Source organism: Budorcas taxicolor, chromosome 18, assembly GCF_023091745.1.
Source record: "Budorcas taxicolor isolate Tak-1 chromosome 18, Takin1.1, whole genome shotgun sequence".
NCBI classification, from domain to species: Eukaryota; Metazoa; Chordata; class Mammalia; order Artiodactyla; family Bovidae; genus Budorcas; species Budorcas taxicolor.
Window position 1 is genome coordinate 6,275,969 of NC_068927.1, and position 15,198 is coordinate 6,291,166.

Genomic DNA, 15,198 nt, shown 5'->3' on the forward strand with positions numbered 1-15,198 from the left:
CCACTATACACGTTTTCTTTTTCAAAACTTTTAATTTTGTATTGGGGTACAGTGATAAACAATGTTGTGATAGTTTCAGGTGATCAGCAAAGGAACTCAGCCATATAAATAAATACAGGTAGCCATATGTATACACGTACCCCAACTCCCCTCCCAACCAGGCTGCCAGGTAACACTGAGCAGTTCCCTGCACCCTACAGGAGGTCCTTGTCGGTCATCTGTTCTCAGTACAGCAGTGTGTACAGGCTGGTCCCCAACCCCCTAACTATCACTTCTCCCTAGGCACCGATAAGCTTGTTCTCCAAGTCTGTGAGTCTTTCTATTTCGTAAGTTCATTTGTCTTTAGATTCCACATAGAAGGGGTGTCACAGGATATTCTTCTCTGACTTACTTCACTCAGCACGACAGTCTCTAGGTTCATCCGTGTGGCTGCAAATGGCATTAGGGAAAACCCGTTTTTCAATATTTTAAACAGTATTGTGGGATACTGTACAGGGCCTTGATGAACTGCAGAAAGCAGTAAGAAATGACATCAGCGTAACCATCATCAATCACGAAGGCTAGGGATCAGATCAAGATGGCAGAGAGGCAGGACGTGGTCGTGCTCCCCTTCTTCCCCGAGACATCAAAACTAGAGTTACGTGCAGAACGAGTCTCACAGAGCATCTAGCAAACGCTGGCAGAAGACCTCAGACCCCCGAAAGGGTAAGAAAATCTGCACAAAACCAGGTAGGACAAAAGGGAGAAAAAAAAGAGGAATTGGGCCAGGACCTGCACCTGGGGAGGGCGCTGTGAAAGGGGAAAGCTTTCTGTACCCTGGGAAGCCCCCCACCAGCAGGGAGGTCAACCAGGACTCAGGGGAGCTCTGAAGGAGGGCGCAGCAAGCAGGGCGTAGAGGGCAGAGCGGAGAGAGACGCAGGGTGCTGCCGGCCTCAGACGCTCCCCTGCGGGCCTGGGCAGGTGCTGAGGCTCCTGAGGGCAGACCTGGGGGAGGACCGGGTGGTGATGGGCAGACGGTAAGGGGACTGCAGCCACGGGAGGATGGAAGAAGCGTGGCTCACCGCCCGCCTTACACCGGAGAGGAAAGGCACCACCGCGGCCAGGCGCGGAAGGGGGTGGGCTGCCGTCGGAGGGTCCTTCTCCCCATTGTCTGCTCAGGCCGCAAAGTCCTAGGATCCTCCACCCCGCAAGGCTACCATTTCAAATTCAAAAGAATTTCTCAGATGAGCAAAAGCTAAAAGGATACTGCAGTACTAACCCTCTCATAAAGGAAATTCTGAAAGGTCTTCTCTAAACAGATAAGCAGCAAGAAGATACAGGAAGGAGGAAATCACAAACGGAGAGTAAATCCACCTAAAGTAGCCAGCATACAGATCAAAAGGAAAAAACTATCTGTGAGAGCAGCGACACACACGAGCAACAAAGGATACACAAGAAAATGGGAAAAAAAGGGACATCAAAATCGTAAAATGTGGGGAAGGAGAGCAAGAAGGCGATTTTTTTTTTTTTTGGAATGTGTTTGAACCTATATGACTACCTGTCTAAAGCAAGCAGATACAGAGAGGGGTTAACATACTTGAAAAACAGGGCAACCACAAAACCATAGTATAATTCACAGAAACCAAAAAGAACACAAGCATAAATTAAAAGGAAACCATTAAACCACCAGAAGAAAAGGAAAGGAACAAAGAATGGGTAAAGCAGATGTGGTCCACCTATATAACGGAACACCACCCAGCCTTAAAAAAGAATGAGGTCAGGCCATTGGCGGCAACATGGATGAACGCAGAGATCACCCTACTAAGGGAAGTCAGAAAGACAGAAGCAACCTACCACCACACAATATCATTTACACGTGAAATCTAAAATATGGCACAAAAGAATATCTACGAAAGAGAAACTGACTCACAGACACAGACCTGTGGCTGCCTAATGAAGGGGGGAGGGGGACGGACTGAGAGCCTGGGGTTCACAGATGCAGCCCATTACACTTAGAATGGGTACACAAGGGCCTACGGTATACAGCAGGGTTCACAGATGCAGCCCATTACACTTAGAATGGACACACAAGGGCCTACGGTATACAGCACAGGAAACTGGACCCAATCTCCCGGGACAAACATAATGGAAAAGAACAGAGAAAAGAGTGTGTACGTGTTTACAGCTGCGTCACTTTGCTGCGCGGCAGAACCCAGCGCAGCACTGTAAATCAACTATACTTCAATAAATAAAGAAGGGTGACACTGAGCTTCCTACTTGCAGCAGCTCTGTGAGGGAGCTGCCAGTGCGCGCTCCACTGTGCGGAAGAGGAAAGGGAGGGTTAGCCCGAGGTCGGATCTGTAGTCATCACTGAAGGCTGCCTGTGACTCAAGCCCAAGCCTTTAGCCATTTGGTTATAACGTCTCTTAAAGAAACTGAGAGAGGAGGGGAGAGACAGGCGCCCTGCTCTGCACTTAGCCACACAGAAGGGAAGGGCACTGATGGGAGAAACCAAAGCTGCTGGGACAGCGGCCCCTCCTCCACTGGACGCCCGCCCCCAATCCCACCAGCGACCTTTTTCTTTCTTGGCCACTGTCTTGCTCACTAGACGTGGACTTCGTAAGAGCAGAGACCTCGCCTTAGGGGTCACTGATGCGTACTTCCGGTTTGACCTCTGCTCACCTTTCCTCTGCCTAAGAACTCAAATGAGTGTCCCAAGCTAGGAGTCTAGGAGGCATCTTCAAGACTTCCCTCTCCCTGCCCAACAGATGCCTGAAGGTGCCCACCGGCCTCTTTAAGAACTCTCAGAAAAGACAAACACTGTATATTAACGCATATATAGGGAATAGAAGGATGGTACTGGCCATCGTGCGTGCAGCGCAGCAAAGGAGACCCAGACGTACGAACAGACTTTTAGACTCGGTGAGAGGACAGGGTGGGATGATTTGAAAGAACAGCACTGAAACATAAATATTACCATATGTAAAAGAGATAACCAGCGCGTCTGACGGATGACGCAGTACACCCAAAGCCCGATGCATTGACAACCTGGAGGGGTCAGGTGGGCAGGGAGGCAGAAAGGGGTTCCAGGATGGAAGTGACATGTGTAACCGATGGCAGATTCACGCTGATGTATGGCAAAACCCATCACAATACTGTAATTATCCTCCAAAGAAGGAAAGAAAGAAAGGACTCTCCAGGACCCAGCTTTCCTCCATCTCTGAAATATTTCATCTTTCGTTTGCATCCGCCTTTCCCGGCTCCGGGCTTGGGATCCTCTCTGAAATGAAACCCTGATTGTTCCACTGCTTTATTTAAAATTTTAATTAGCTCCCCCAATGTTAACAGGATATATTTCTAGTCTGCCACCCCACACAATCATGATCTGTGCCCAATGAAGCTTCCACCTTCTACCCATCCCCACTCATTCCTTCTGTGTCATACTCTCCCAGCTCTGCCCATACAGGGGGCACCCTCTGTCTGAAGAGCCCCGACTCCATCTTTGCCAGATTCCTGCTCATCCCTCAGGCTCACTCTCCCTGGGAATCTCTTCTGCCAAGGTTAAGCTCTCCGAGGCAATCACAGACCCCATCACAGCACTCCGCTCGCCTTCCCTGTGTTTTTATACACACACTTTCTTTAGCTTGGTACCTCCACCATCCAGGCATTGCTTCATCACTGAGATGGGTGCTTTATAATCGGGATTTTATGGAGAAATCAGTGGGGAAGGATGAACAGTAAGTAGCTACCTGGTGTATGTGTGCAAGCCTCCAGATGCTGGTGGATGGGCTGAGCATTTCAGAACCCCCCAGGAGTGAATCTGACCTCCTACCTCACTCCACGAAGTGATGAGCCACTGGAGCCGGCTGTTCTTGGGACAGCGTCCGAGCACGCAGCCCTCCTGCGAGTCCGGTCTCGGGGCGCCGGCGCACGCGCTCTCGGGCACAGCCTCTGCCAGGGCAGCGCGTCTACACGTGACTTCACGCTTCCGCACTCCTCGCCCACAGGTCTTAGAACACTCGAGATTAAAAAGGAAAAAGCCATTAGATGCCAGTCTCCAGTGACCGTGTTGCAGGTAAATGCTTGGAAAAGCACTGATGCAGGGTTTACAAAGCTATTTTTAAGCACCAGGACCAAATGCCCAATAAAATTCCTTGTAGTCAGCAGAAGAAATCTCCTCCATCCAGAGATTCTGAGTCCAGATTAGGTCTCCTTCAACAATCTGAACACCCAGGGGCTGCTGTGGTGTCCCAGGTCTGAAGACAGGTTTTAGTCTTCATGGAGAAGAGAGGGTTTCTGTGCACAGCACACATGATAACAACCTGGAAAACGGTCCAAGGCCTATTTGTTGCTGTAACTGTGTCTGTCTCTGGCACAAAGCAGAGTCAGTCTGGGCATTTGGCTAAAGAGGATTTTCAGTGATTTGGACAAGGGGAATCATAGAAGTATGCCTGACAGCAATGGGTTGGGGGTGTCCAGCTCTTGCCCTACTGTCTGTCTTGTCTATCTGTCTTGCCCTCTGCTATCTCTAGGCTGGGCACTGTGCTAACTCTCAGGGAAAATTAAGTCAACGCTCATCAAATGTTTGGGAATAACTTTGCATGGCCGGCTAATGCTCTTCTATTCCTACCATCTTGACCTTCATAAGACCTGCGAAATAAGGAAGGCAGCAAATTATTCCCTGGTTTTCAGATGTGTGGTTCAAAAGTCTTCTAAGTGATCTCAACAGCTTTTGAACCACAGCTCTGAAAGCCAGGACAGAAATTATCTCATGGGGTGGTTAGAAGGTTATGTGATATAGGCTCTGGTATATACTTATGTGTTTCATCACGCAGAAGGCATTAAATGTTCTCTGTTGTGGTTGGCTAAGTCTGATAATATCAGCATCCTGTCTCCATCTCCCTTACAAATACGAAGGGTGAGACTTCCCAGTGGTCCTCTTGCTATTACCCCATTTTAAAGGGAAGGCGTCTGAGACTCACATGATGAGTCAGCCACCTGCCAAGTTGCGGAGATGAGCAAATATGTCTGACGTCAGACCATGGCTCTGCACCACGGAATGCCATTCATCCATGGTGCTAACATCTAGGTGGTTAATTCTCATTCAACAGAATTCTTATTTATATTTGTGACTTTCTTTTACCAGAAAGGTAAAAATTTTCATCTGCTTCTGAATCCAGGGCCATCGTCTCCAATGGGTGGGTCCTCTACCACTAGCGCCACCTATCTGGCTGCATGGCCATCACCAAAAAGGCTAAAAATCAGGAAGGATGCTAATTAAAATGCCCATTCACATGACTGGGTGTGATTCCCATGAAGGTGTAAGCGGCTGAGATCCTCTGGGGGGAAGCAGACACCACCTGTATTTTCGTCTCCCTCCTTTTTCCCAGGGAACAGGACTCACGACTCCAGTAATTCCCACTTACCTGAGACCAGGGCCCAGGGCTCCATTCCGGAGGGCAGGCATGGCTGTTGCAGGCTTGAACCTGAGTGGGCGTGCTCACCGGGCAGAGAGAGTGCAGGACCGCCTCCTCCTCCTGGAAGGGCTTCTTCTGGATGCACTGCACCTTCCGGCTCTGCTGGCCTCCCGCACACGACCTGCTGCAGGCGCTCCACTCGCCCGGCTTCCAGCTTTCAGGGAGAGATGGGATTACTTCCGGGGAAGCTAAGACTCTGCATCATCAATGCCAAAGCAGTTACTGTGAAAGATTAGCCACCTGCTGGAAGCCTTTACCGCAGAACCAACAACCAATAACTGATTCTTCTTCTATAGATTTGCAAGCCTACACGGTCTATTACCCCATAGTTCTGGGGAAAAATACATTCCTGCCATCAGGCGAAGAAATGTGTGCTGTTTGGAACTCTGAGTGATTCAGTCTAATTTACCGGGATCTTAAACCCTGTGCCAGAGACTCTCCCAGGCATTAGGGTTGGAAAAAATGAATGAAGCCAGGCTCTTCCCATGAAGTTGCCTGTGGAAGTGGTGGCTGTGTGAACACATCAAGGCAATACTTTCTGATCATTTCTATAACAGAAGTTAATACAAAGTATATTAATGAGACTATTGATACAAGATCAATGAAGAAGGGAGAGGTGCGTGCGTGTGCGCGCTTGTGCGTTCACACATGCAAAAGAGAGACATATTGAGAGAAGGTCTCACCAAGAATGTTTCTAAATAGGCCGTTCCCCCAACCTATTTTTCTGATTACCCTTAAACTCTATGGTTGCGTTGGAGGAATAACCTCAAGTTCCTTATTTCAAGATTTTGAGCTCACTTTTTTCACAGCTGTTGTATCTGAGACTTGGTGTACGCTAAAGAGTGATCATCTGAAACCGTGAATCCTTTTCAACAATCACCTTGGATTAACTGAAATTGTCTGACTCGAAGGCCTAGCATTAAAAAGATCCACCAGATAAGATGGTGACACACTTCAAAGCAGCAGAGTCCAGAAACTGTTCACAAATGTTCTAAGCATTATTTGAAAACATAAAACATCACGAAGACCAAATATGTTTTTGTTATACCTCTGCATTACTGCATTTGCCTGCTGCTGCTAAGTCGCTTCAGTCGTGTCCGACTCTGTGCGACCCCATAGATGGCAGCTCACCAGGCTCCCCCATCCCTGGGACTCTCCAGGCAAGAACACTGGAGTGGGTTGCCATTTCCTCCTCCAATGCATGAAAGTGAAAAGTGAAAGTGAAGTCACTCAGTTGTGTCTGACTCTTAGTGACCCCATTGACTGCAGCCTACCAGGCTCCTCCATCCATGGGATTTTCCAGGCAAGAGTACTGGAGTGGGGTGCCATTGCCTTCTCCATGCATTTGCCTAGTCCTGCGATTTTTGCTCTGGCTCCCCAACCCCAAAGTCCGAGCTGTGAGGTTAAACACCTTTCTGTTGGTCTAGAGAACCTGCCATACAAGTTCTAGGATTACAAGTATTCTAAAACACTGCATAATCCATGTTATCTAATTTAGTGAAAGAAAGCTGATAGCAAATGGTTCCTTACATTTGTACAACACTTTACCTTCCAGTAAGAGGCAAAGAAAAGACATCTATTATCATGAGAGTATTGGTTTTAACATTTGCCTATAAGGGTGGCATTTTTGTCTGCCAAATTCAAGTTTCTTTCCTTATGTGGCAAATATGATGAATTTGGAAAAGTACTAGAAAGAGCGTAACACACTTTTTTGTGACACGCTTGGTTCTCCACACGCGGGCCCCAGGCTCACTCTCCATTTCAGGATCTTAGTTTCCCCAACCGGGGATCAAACTGTGATGCCTCCTGCCATGGAAGCGTGGAGTCCTGACCACCGGCCCACCGGCCCACCAGGGGAGTCCCCTTACTGCTTTCTCTACATCTGTCGCTCTTACAGCATGCATCTCGTGGCATCTCAGTTATTTGCACATCCACCTCTTCCATTAGATGGTGGGTTCTCTGATGGCTGCTGCGGCTAAGTCACTTCAGTCGTGTCCGACTCTGTGAGACCCCATAGACGGCAGCCCACCAGGCTCCCCCGTCCCTGGGATTCTCCAGGCAAGAACACTGGCGTGGGTTGCCATTTCTTTCTCCAGTGGCAGCAACTACTAATTACTCATCTCCATTTTCCAGTCCTGAACTGAGGACCAGGCATGCTCTCAGGGCATATCCCATGGTTGTTACAGGGAAAATAATGGGCTTAGATCAGATGAGCGCCTCTGTCCTTAGAATTCTAATGGTCTAAGGCCTGACACCTAGTATATCCCTGCTGAAGAACAGTCCCTAAAAGATCCCATTACTCGACAGGAAATACTGTGATAAGTAAGAGGTGGCAGAAAGGGAAACACAGCGAAAAATTCCACTGCTCCAGCTCTGTGGTCATTGCAGGGGAAGCTCTGCTTTCATATAGCCAGAGAACTTGGTCACTGCACAGAGTACTATTTCTGTTAATACATGGGGTCATCAGGAAAGTTCTAGGAGTTAAGCATTACCAATGCTTTCCCTCTTCATGGATGTACATACAAACGGGGTCCCTGTCTTTGCTTGGGCTTCCCCTGTGGCTCAGCTGGTAAAGAATCTCCCTGCAATGCAGAGGACCTCGGTTCGATCCCTGGGTTGGGAAGATCCCCTGGAGAAGGGAACAGCTACCCACTCCAGTATTCTGGCCTGGAGAATTCCACGGACTGTATAGTCCATGGGGTTGGTCAATAATGGTGGAAAGGAGGCTTTAAATAAGAAGATAGTAGCTTGCCATTCAAGTGTTTTGACAATCCCTATCAATCAATCAATCAATCAATTCAGTTGCTCAGTCGTGTCCAACTCTTTGCGACCCCATGAATCGCAGCACGCCAGGCCTCCCTGTTCATCACCATCTCCCGGAGTTCACTCAGATTCACGTCCATCGAGTCCATGATGCCATCCAGCCATCTCATCCTCTGTCGTCCCCTTCTCCTCCTGCCCTCAATCTCTCCCAGCATCAGAGTCTTTTCCAGTGAGTCAACTCTTTTCATGAGGTGGCCAAATTACTGGAGTTTCAGCTTTAGCATCATTCCTTCCAAAGAAATCCCAGGGCTGATCTCCTTCAGAATGGACTGGTTGGATCTCCTTGCAGTCCAAGGGACTCTCAAGAGTCTTCTCCAACACCACAGTTCAAAAGCATCAATTCTTCGGCACTCAGCCTTCTTCACAGTCCAACTCTCACATCCATACATGACCACAGGAAAAACCATAGCCTTGACTAGATGGACCTTAGTCAGCAAAGTAATGTCTCTGCTTTTGAATATACTATCTAGGTTGGTCATAACTTTCCTTCCAAGGAGTAAGCGTCTTTTAATTTCATGGCTGCAGTCACCATCTACAGTGATTTTGGAGCCCAAAAAAATAAAGTCTGACACTGATTCCACTGTTTCCCCATCTATTTCCCATGAAGTGATGGGACCGGATGCCATGATCTTCATTTTCTGAATGTTGAGCGTTAAGCCAACTTTTTCGCTCTCCTCTTTCACTTTCATCAAGAGGCTTTTTAGTTCCTCTTCACTTTCTGCCATAAGGGTGGTGTCATCTGCATATCTGAGGTTATTGATATTTCTCCCGGCAATCTTGATTCCAGCTTGTGTTTCTTCCAGTCCAGCGTTTCTCATGATGTACTCTGCATAGAAGTTAAATAAGCACAGTGACAATATACAGCCGTGACGGACTCCTTTTCCTATTTGGAACCAGTCTGTTGTTCCTTGTCCAGTTCTAACTGTTGCTTCCTGGCCTGCATACAGATTTCTCAAGAGGCAGGTCAGGTGGTCTGGTATTCCCATCTCTCTCAGAATTTTCCACATTTTATTGTGATCCACACAGTCAAAGGCTTTGGCATAGTCAATAAAGCAGAAATAGATGTTTTTCTGGAACTCTCTTGCTTTTTCCATGATCCAGCAGATGTTGGCAATTTGATCTCTGGTTCCTCTGCCTTTTCTAAAACCAGCTTGAACATCAGGGAGTTCACGGTTCACGTATTGCTGAAACCTGGCTTGGAGAATTTTGAGCATTACTTTACCAGTGTGTGAGATGAGTGCAATTGTGTGGTAGTTTGAGCCTTCTTTGGCATTGCCTTTCTTTGGAATTGGAATGAAAACGGACCTTTTCCAGTCCTGTGGCCACTGCTGAGTTTTCCAACTTTGCTGGCATATTGAGTGCAGCATTTTCACAGCATCATCTTTTAGGATTTGAAACAGCTCAACTGGAATTCCATCACCTCCACTAGCTTTGTTCGTAGTGATGCTTTCTAAGGCCCACTTGACTTCACATTCCAAGATGTCTGGCTCTAGATTAGTGATCACATCATCGTGATTATCTGGGTTGTGAAGATCTTTTTTGTACAGTTCTTCTGTGTATTCTTGCCACCTCCTCTTAATATCTTCTGCTTCTGTTAGGTCCATACCATTTCTGTCCTTTATCAAGCCCATCCTTGCATGAAATGTTCCCTTGGTATCTATAATTTTCTTGAAGAGATCTCTAGTCTTTCCCATTCTGTTGTTTTCTTCTATTTCTTTGCATTGATCGCTGAAGAAGGCTTTCTTATCTCTTCTTGCTATTCTTTGGAACTCTGCATTCAGACGCTTAATCCCTACATGTATGTAAACATACACAAACCCATCTAAAGGACAGATTATTCCACAAGGTTTGATATGGTTATTAGGGCCACTGGATATGTTTAGAGCCAGACATTTCTTGGCAAAAGATGAATCCACAGAAGCCCCTCAAATTTCTTTCTCCTTTTTGTGTTCAGGATACAGCTGGTTCCAAATTCTAAGAGAAAACCCGAGTTGACAGTTGGGCATAGGGGATTGGTGGGTAGCTGAAGCCCCAAACAATTATGACATACACTCTTTACAAGGAAAAATAGATTGCACGATATAACTGCATCACCACAAAGCAAACACTGCTTATTAAGATGATCAGGGAGATCAGCGAGCGCAGCATTGCTTCAGAAGAAACTGTCAACTCTATATAAATATATTTGGCAGGAGATAACTCAAACCAGAAGAGACTCCATTTGGCTTGGGAACATTAAAATTAGTGTTCAAACAATAGCGTGGCTAAAATCAATCCCATCGCAAACCCACTGAGATCCCCACAGAGTGTCCTCATCAAAAATGGGGTTACCACTCGGGCTGCAGTCCTGCCTTTTGACTTTGTGTCTTGCTACTGGGTAATTTGCATGTGAGGTTTCATGGGTTGCACAGTAATACGATTTTTAAATTTTTGGATGACTCTATAAAACTTGAGTGCACAACCACAGGGAAATTTAGCTAATATAGGTTTCTGTGTTATTTAAATATCTGTTTGATTTAGTTCAGAGAAGAGAGGTCTCTAAAGGTTAAAAAAAGATGCCTTTATGCCTTTTTTTTTTTAAACCCCAGGATTACACTGGCATAGACAGGGTCTGAACGTTTAAAGTAAATTTATGTTTTTCAAGTTACATATTTTAATGCCAACTATCGTCTCTTTCTTCTATTGACTTTTTAGAAGGTGAGGGTTAGTCTTTCTATCTTTGAATCACTTTTGACCAGAGGCATTGACAGTGGCTTCGATCATCGCATATCAACAATAAAGTAACAAGTGCAAGCACAACCAGAGAGACAGTCCCAGGTGACTTACTAGGCAGGGCAGGAGAAGGCGTTGCACACTTTGGGTTCAGTTGCTGGCCTGGCTTTTGCATTGCAGAATGAGGAATTGACTTGAGTGTTTTGATCTCGTAAGCAAACAGCCTTGACACTTATGTAACCTAATAAGACATCAACAGTTACCAAGTGAAAACTACAGATAACCAATGCCATTTAGTTTCCAAGTTTAGCTTCCCATGTACCAGGGTTCTGATATTTTACTGAAGACAGAATCCAAATATTGTGTCAAAACACTTTATTTGAAAACATCTACAACACATGTGAATCCCACTTCTATCTCCACCTCTCCCGAGATAACTGCTTACATAGTTTAATATTTTTAACATGCAGCTTCTTAGTTTTCGAGACCACCATGGATTCTAGAGTCACACAGTGATAAAAAACGACCTTTTGAAAACAGGGCCGCTGTAAAGGGAAATGTCTCACAAGTTTTAACTTCCATTGCACATATCTAATGAAAAATGTTCTTCAAAGAACAGTCACGGGTGAATTAATTGTGGAAACTCTAAGATTCTGCATTTTCATGAAGCAACTTTTACTTCCATAAAACTGTGGTACATATATAAATGGAAACTTGCACTCACCAACCATGTATTCATCCCTGTTTATACGACTCTGTTTTTTATTTCTGATGGTTCACCCTACTGCCTGGCTTTCAATGTTCATTTTAGGACCTCTCATCGGAGGTGTACAGTTTTCTGTCAGTAACTGTATTTGACAGCTCCCCATATAGGAAGCCTGCCTCCTCTTTTAATTGTTTCTATTCACATGGACTTTTCCTTAAAATGGAATCTGAGCAACAATGAAAAGTTACTCCTGCTAGAATGATTAGGTTGAAGTGGGTTTATATTCAGGAAAAGGAAAGTGAAGTCGCTCAGTCGTGTCCAACTCTTTGCAACCCTATGGACTGTAACCTACCAGGCTCCTCTGTCCAAGGGATTTTCCAGGCAAGAGCACTGGAGTGGGTTGCCATTTCCTTCTGTATTATGTTCAGGAGGAACTGATCAAAACATCAGGACTCTCTACAGTTGAGAGTTTGCTTCTGGAGAATGTATTCATTTGGACCCCTCTTATGCCTCAGACACACCATGGTCTATGAGTCACATGAAGGGGTTGCTAATTCAAGGCAAGCCAGAATCCCACAATGCATTTGTCCAACGTCATCCCTTTGATTGTATTTATTCCCTGTAAGTGGAAAATGGACTCTTTCTCCTTTCCAAGAAAGTCTGCATTCCCTGGACACCAAAAAATTACTGAAAATGATCTTAAAGGCCATTCAATGTATGAACAACTGATTACACTCAAACACTACATGAAAAAGAGCATAAACATGGCTATAGCATGGTTTCTGTTCCTTAAAAAAAGATCAAATGATTTGTGTGGCGTGTGTCTGAGTATGTAAAACACATGCATTTTTTACGTTTGCTTGAGAAAAAGAATAGAATGATATAGACCAAAGTATTAACGTTGGCTACTGCTGATTAAAGGATTGTGGGAGATTATTTTCTTCTTTATAGCATATTGCTTTTAAAATGTGTATTAATGAAAATATATTCCTGTTTATTAAGAATTATTAAAATATTAATCATTTATATGTTAAATATATGTATATAATATGCATATTATATATATATTTATAAATATATCAAATATAGTTAAGTTATTCTATCTTTTAGAAAAAGAAGTAATCCTCCTGCTTTGTTAGCTAGCACGGGCAGCCAAAGCCCAGGCCTCAGAGACATAAGGATTTCTTTGTTTTCTCTATTTCTGCTGTCCCTGGTCCCAAGACGCCCTGTTTCGCCCAGTGGGAAGGACGCCGTAGAAAGCCCTGCTGTCCCCGGGCACTCTGAGCATGAGGAAGTGAGAGACCAACCTTCACGCGTTGGTTCCATGTCCTGGACTTACTTACGGACTTTCAGCCTTCTTCCCAAAGGGGCAAGTGTGACAAAGACTGACTTACCAACAAATACGTGATATTCTTAGGTCTAAATAAAATGTCTCCCTCTACTCACTGAGGGGGTGGCTGTGACTCTTCCTTCCTTACATGGGTTATTTCTCAGATTGAATCCACTTGCCTGCAGAGTTTCTGCTGACATCACCCCTGGGGGACAGACTACTCCTCCTCCATGTGTTAGCTCGCTGCCTTAAGCCCTCCTGGCCTGTGTTTTCACTGCCTATCGCCTACCTTCTCTAACTCCCCCTGAAAAGTTGACAACAACAAAAAAGCCAGGACAGAAAGAAAGAAAACTGTTGGCAGACATAGCAACCCATCACTCCTCATATTTAGAACAAAGGGACACGTGTTTTATATTTCCCCCCCGCTGGAAGTTTCAGATGCATCACTTTCGAGTCCTGGCTGTAGTTGACTTGAGATTTGCTTGAGTTGGTTCCTTTCTATTAATACATAGGAAAATCTCCAAAGAGTACAAATAATATTTGATTTTTTTCCCTCTAAATAGTGACAGTTCTCATAAAGATAGTTCTTCTGTCGCTTATTTCAACCAGACAACTGAAAGAGGTCTGGAGTGGAAGAACCTGTTTTAAGAGAAGACGTGGAAGACAGTATTGGGAAACCTACCTCCCCCACAGGAGACGGAGCAATCTGTCTGCACTGTGCTCCAGGCGTAGCTGTGTCTTTCTGAGGCTGGCAGAGTTCCATTCGTGACCTTGGGAAGTGCATACTTCCAAGCTATTCCTGGGTTTTTGCCTTGCATGAGAATCTGCACAGTATAAGATACAAATCAGAGATCAAGACGCAGGTCAGACCCTGGAATTCCAGACACCTCACTGAACATTTTAAAACTATTTATACAACATTTTGGAATCAAGATTGCTGGGAGAAATATCAATAACGTCAGATATGCAGATGACACCATCCTTAGGGCAGAAAACGAAGAACTAAAGAGCCTCTTGATGAAAGTTAGAGAGGAGAGTGAAAAAGTTGGCTTAAAACTCAACAGTCAGAAAACCAAGATCATGACATCTGGTCCCATCACTTCATGGCAAATAGATGGGGAAACAATAGAAACAGTGACAGACTTTATTTTCTTGGGCTCCAAAATAACTGCAGATGGTGACTGCAGCCATGAAATTTAAAGATGCTTGCTCCTTGGAAGAAAAGCTATGACCAATCTAGATAGCATATTCAAAAGCAGAGACATTACTTTGCTAACAAAGGTCTGTCTAGTCAAAGCTATGGTTTTTCCAGTAGTCATGTATGGACGTGAGAGTTGGACAATAAAGAAAGCTGAAAGCTGAAGAATTGATGCTTTTGAACTGTGGTGTTGACAAAGACTCTTGAGAGTCTCTTGGACTGTAAGGAGATCCAACCAGTCCATCCTATGGGAAATCAGTCCTGAATAGTCATTGGAAGGACTGATGCTGAAACTCCAATACTTTGACCGCCTGATGTGGAGAACTGACTCACTGGAAAAGAGCCTGATGCTGGGAAAGATTGAAGGCGGGAGAAGGGGACAGCAGAGGATGAGATGGTTGGATGGCATCACCGACTCGATGGACATGAGTTTGAGTGAGCTCTGGGAGTTGGCGATGGACAGGGAGGCCTGGCGTGCTGCAGTCCATGGGGTCACAGAGTTGGACATGATTAAGAGACTGAACTGCACGACATTTTGATCTCAGAGCTGGTTCATGTCATTGTTCCCAAGTACACTTTATGTTGACTGGAAGCCTGCCCATGCCACTTTAAAATGTGCAGCTCCAGAGAGTCAAAGCTGTGATGTGGAAGGCTAGTAGGGGAACAGCACATTTGCTATAAGCCCATGACCCTCAACTCTGGGTAAAACCAGTTAAGAAAGCAGGAAAATAGGTCTTTACATTATGTTGAGGGAGGCCAAACTATACAGTTTACCCTTCACATGAAACATGAAAGCCTAGCATGGTTCTCACACACACTGGTGCCCACAAATAATGAAAGAGTTTTTCGTTCAGTCACATCTGACTCTCTGCGACCCCGTGGACCGTAAGCCAGCCAGGCTCCTCTGTCCATGGGGTTTTCCAGGGAAGAATACTAGAGTGGGTAACCAACCCTTTCTCCAGGGTATCTTCCT

The 15,198-nt window shown here is 45.4% G+C and overlaps 1 protein-coding gene across 1 annotated transcript in view; it reads right to left on the reverse strand.

Moving 5' to 3' along the window:
• The window catches only part of ADAMTS18 (ADAM metallopeptidase with thrombospondin type 1 motif 18), a 150,253-nt gene that overhangs the window by 8,760 nt on the left and 126,295 nt on the right, over nucleotides 1-15,198 (reverse strand). Inside the window, exons 17-20 of the mRNA XM_052656549.1 lie at nucleotides 13,710-13,851; nucleotides 11,106-11,232; nucleotides 5,406-5,610; nucleotides 3,812-3,997 (exon numbers count right to left, since the gene is read on the reverse strand). Of these exons, the coding sequence (XP_052512509.1) occupies nucleotides 3,812-3,997; nucleotides 5,406-5,610; nucleotides 11,106-11,232; nucleotides 13,710-13,851 (660 nt within the window). The remainder of the gene's footprint in view (nucleotides 1-3,811; nucleotides 3,998-5,405; nucleotides 5,611-11,105; nucleotides 11,233-13,709; nucleotides 13,852-15,198) is intronic.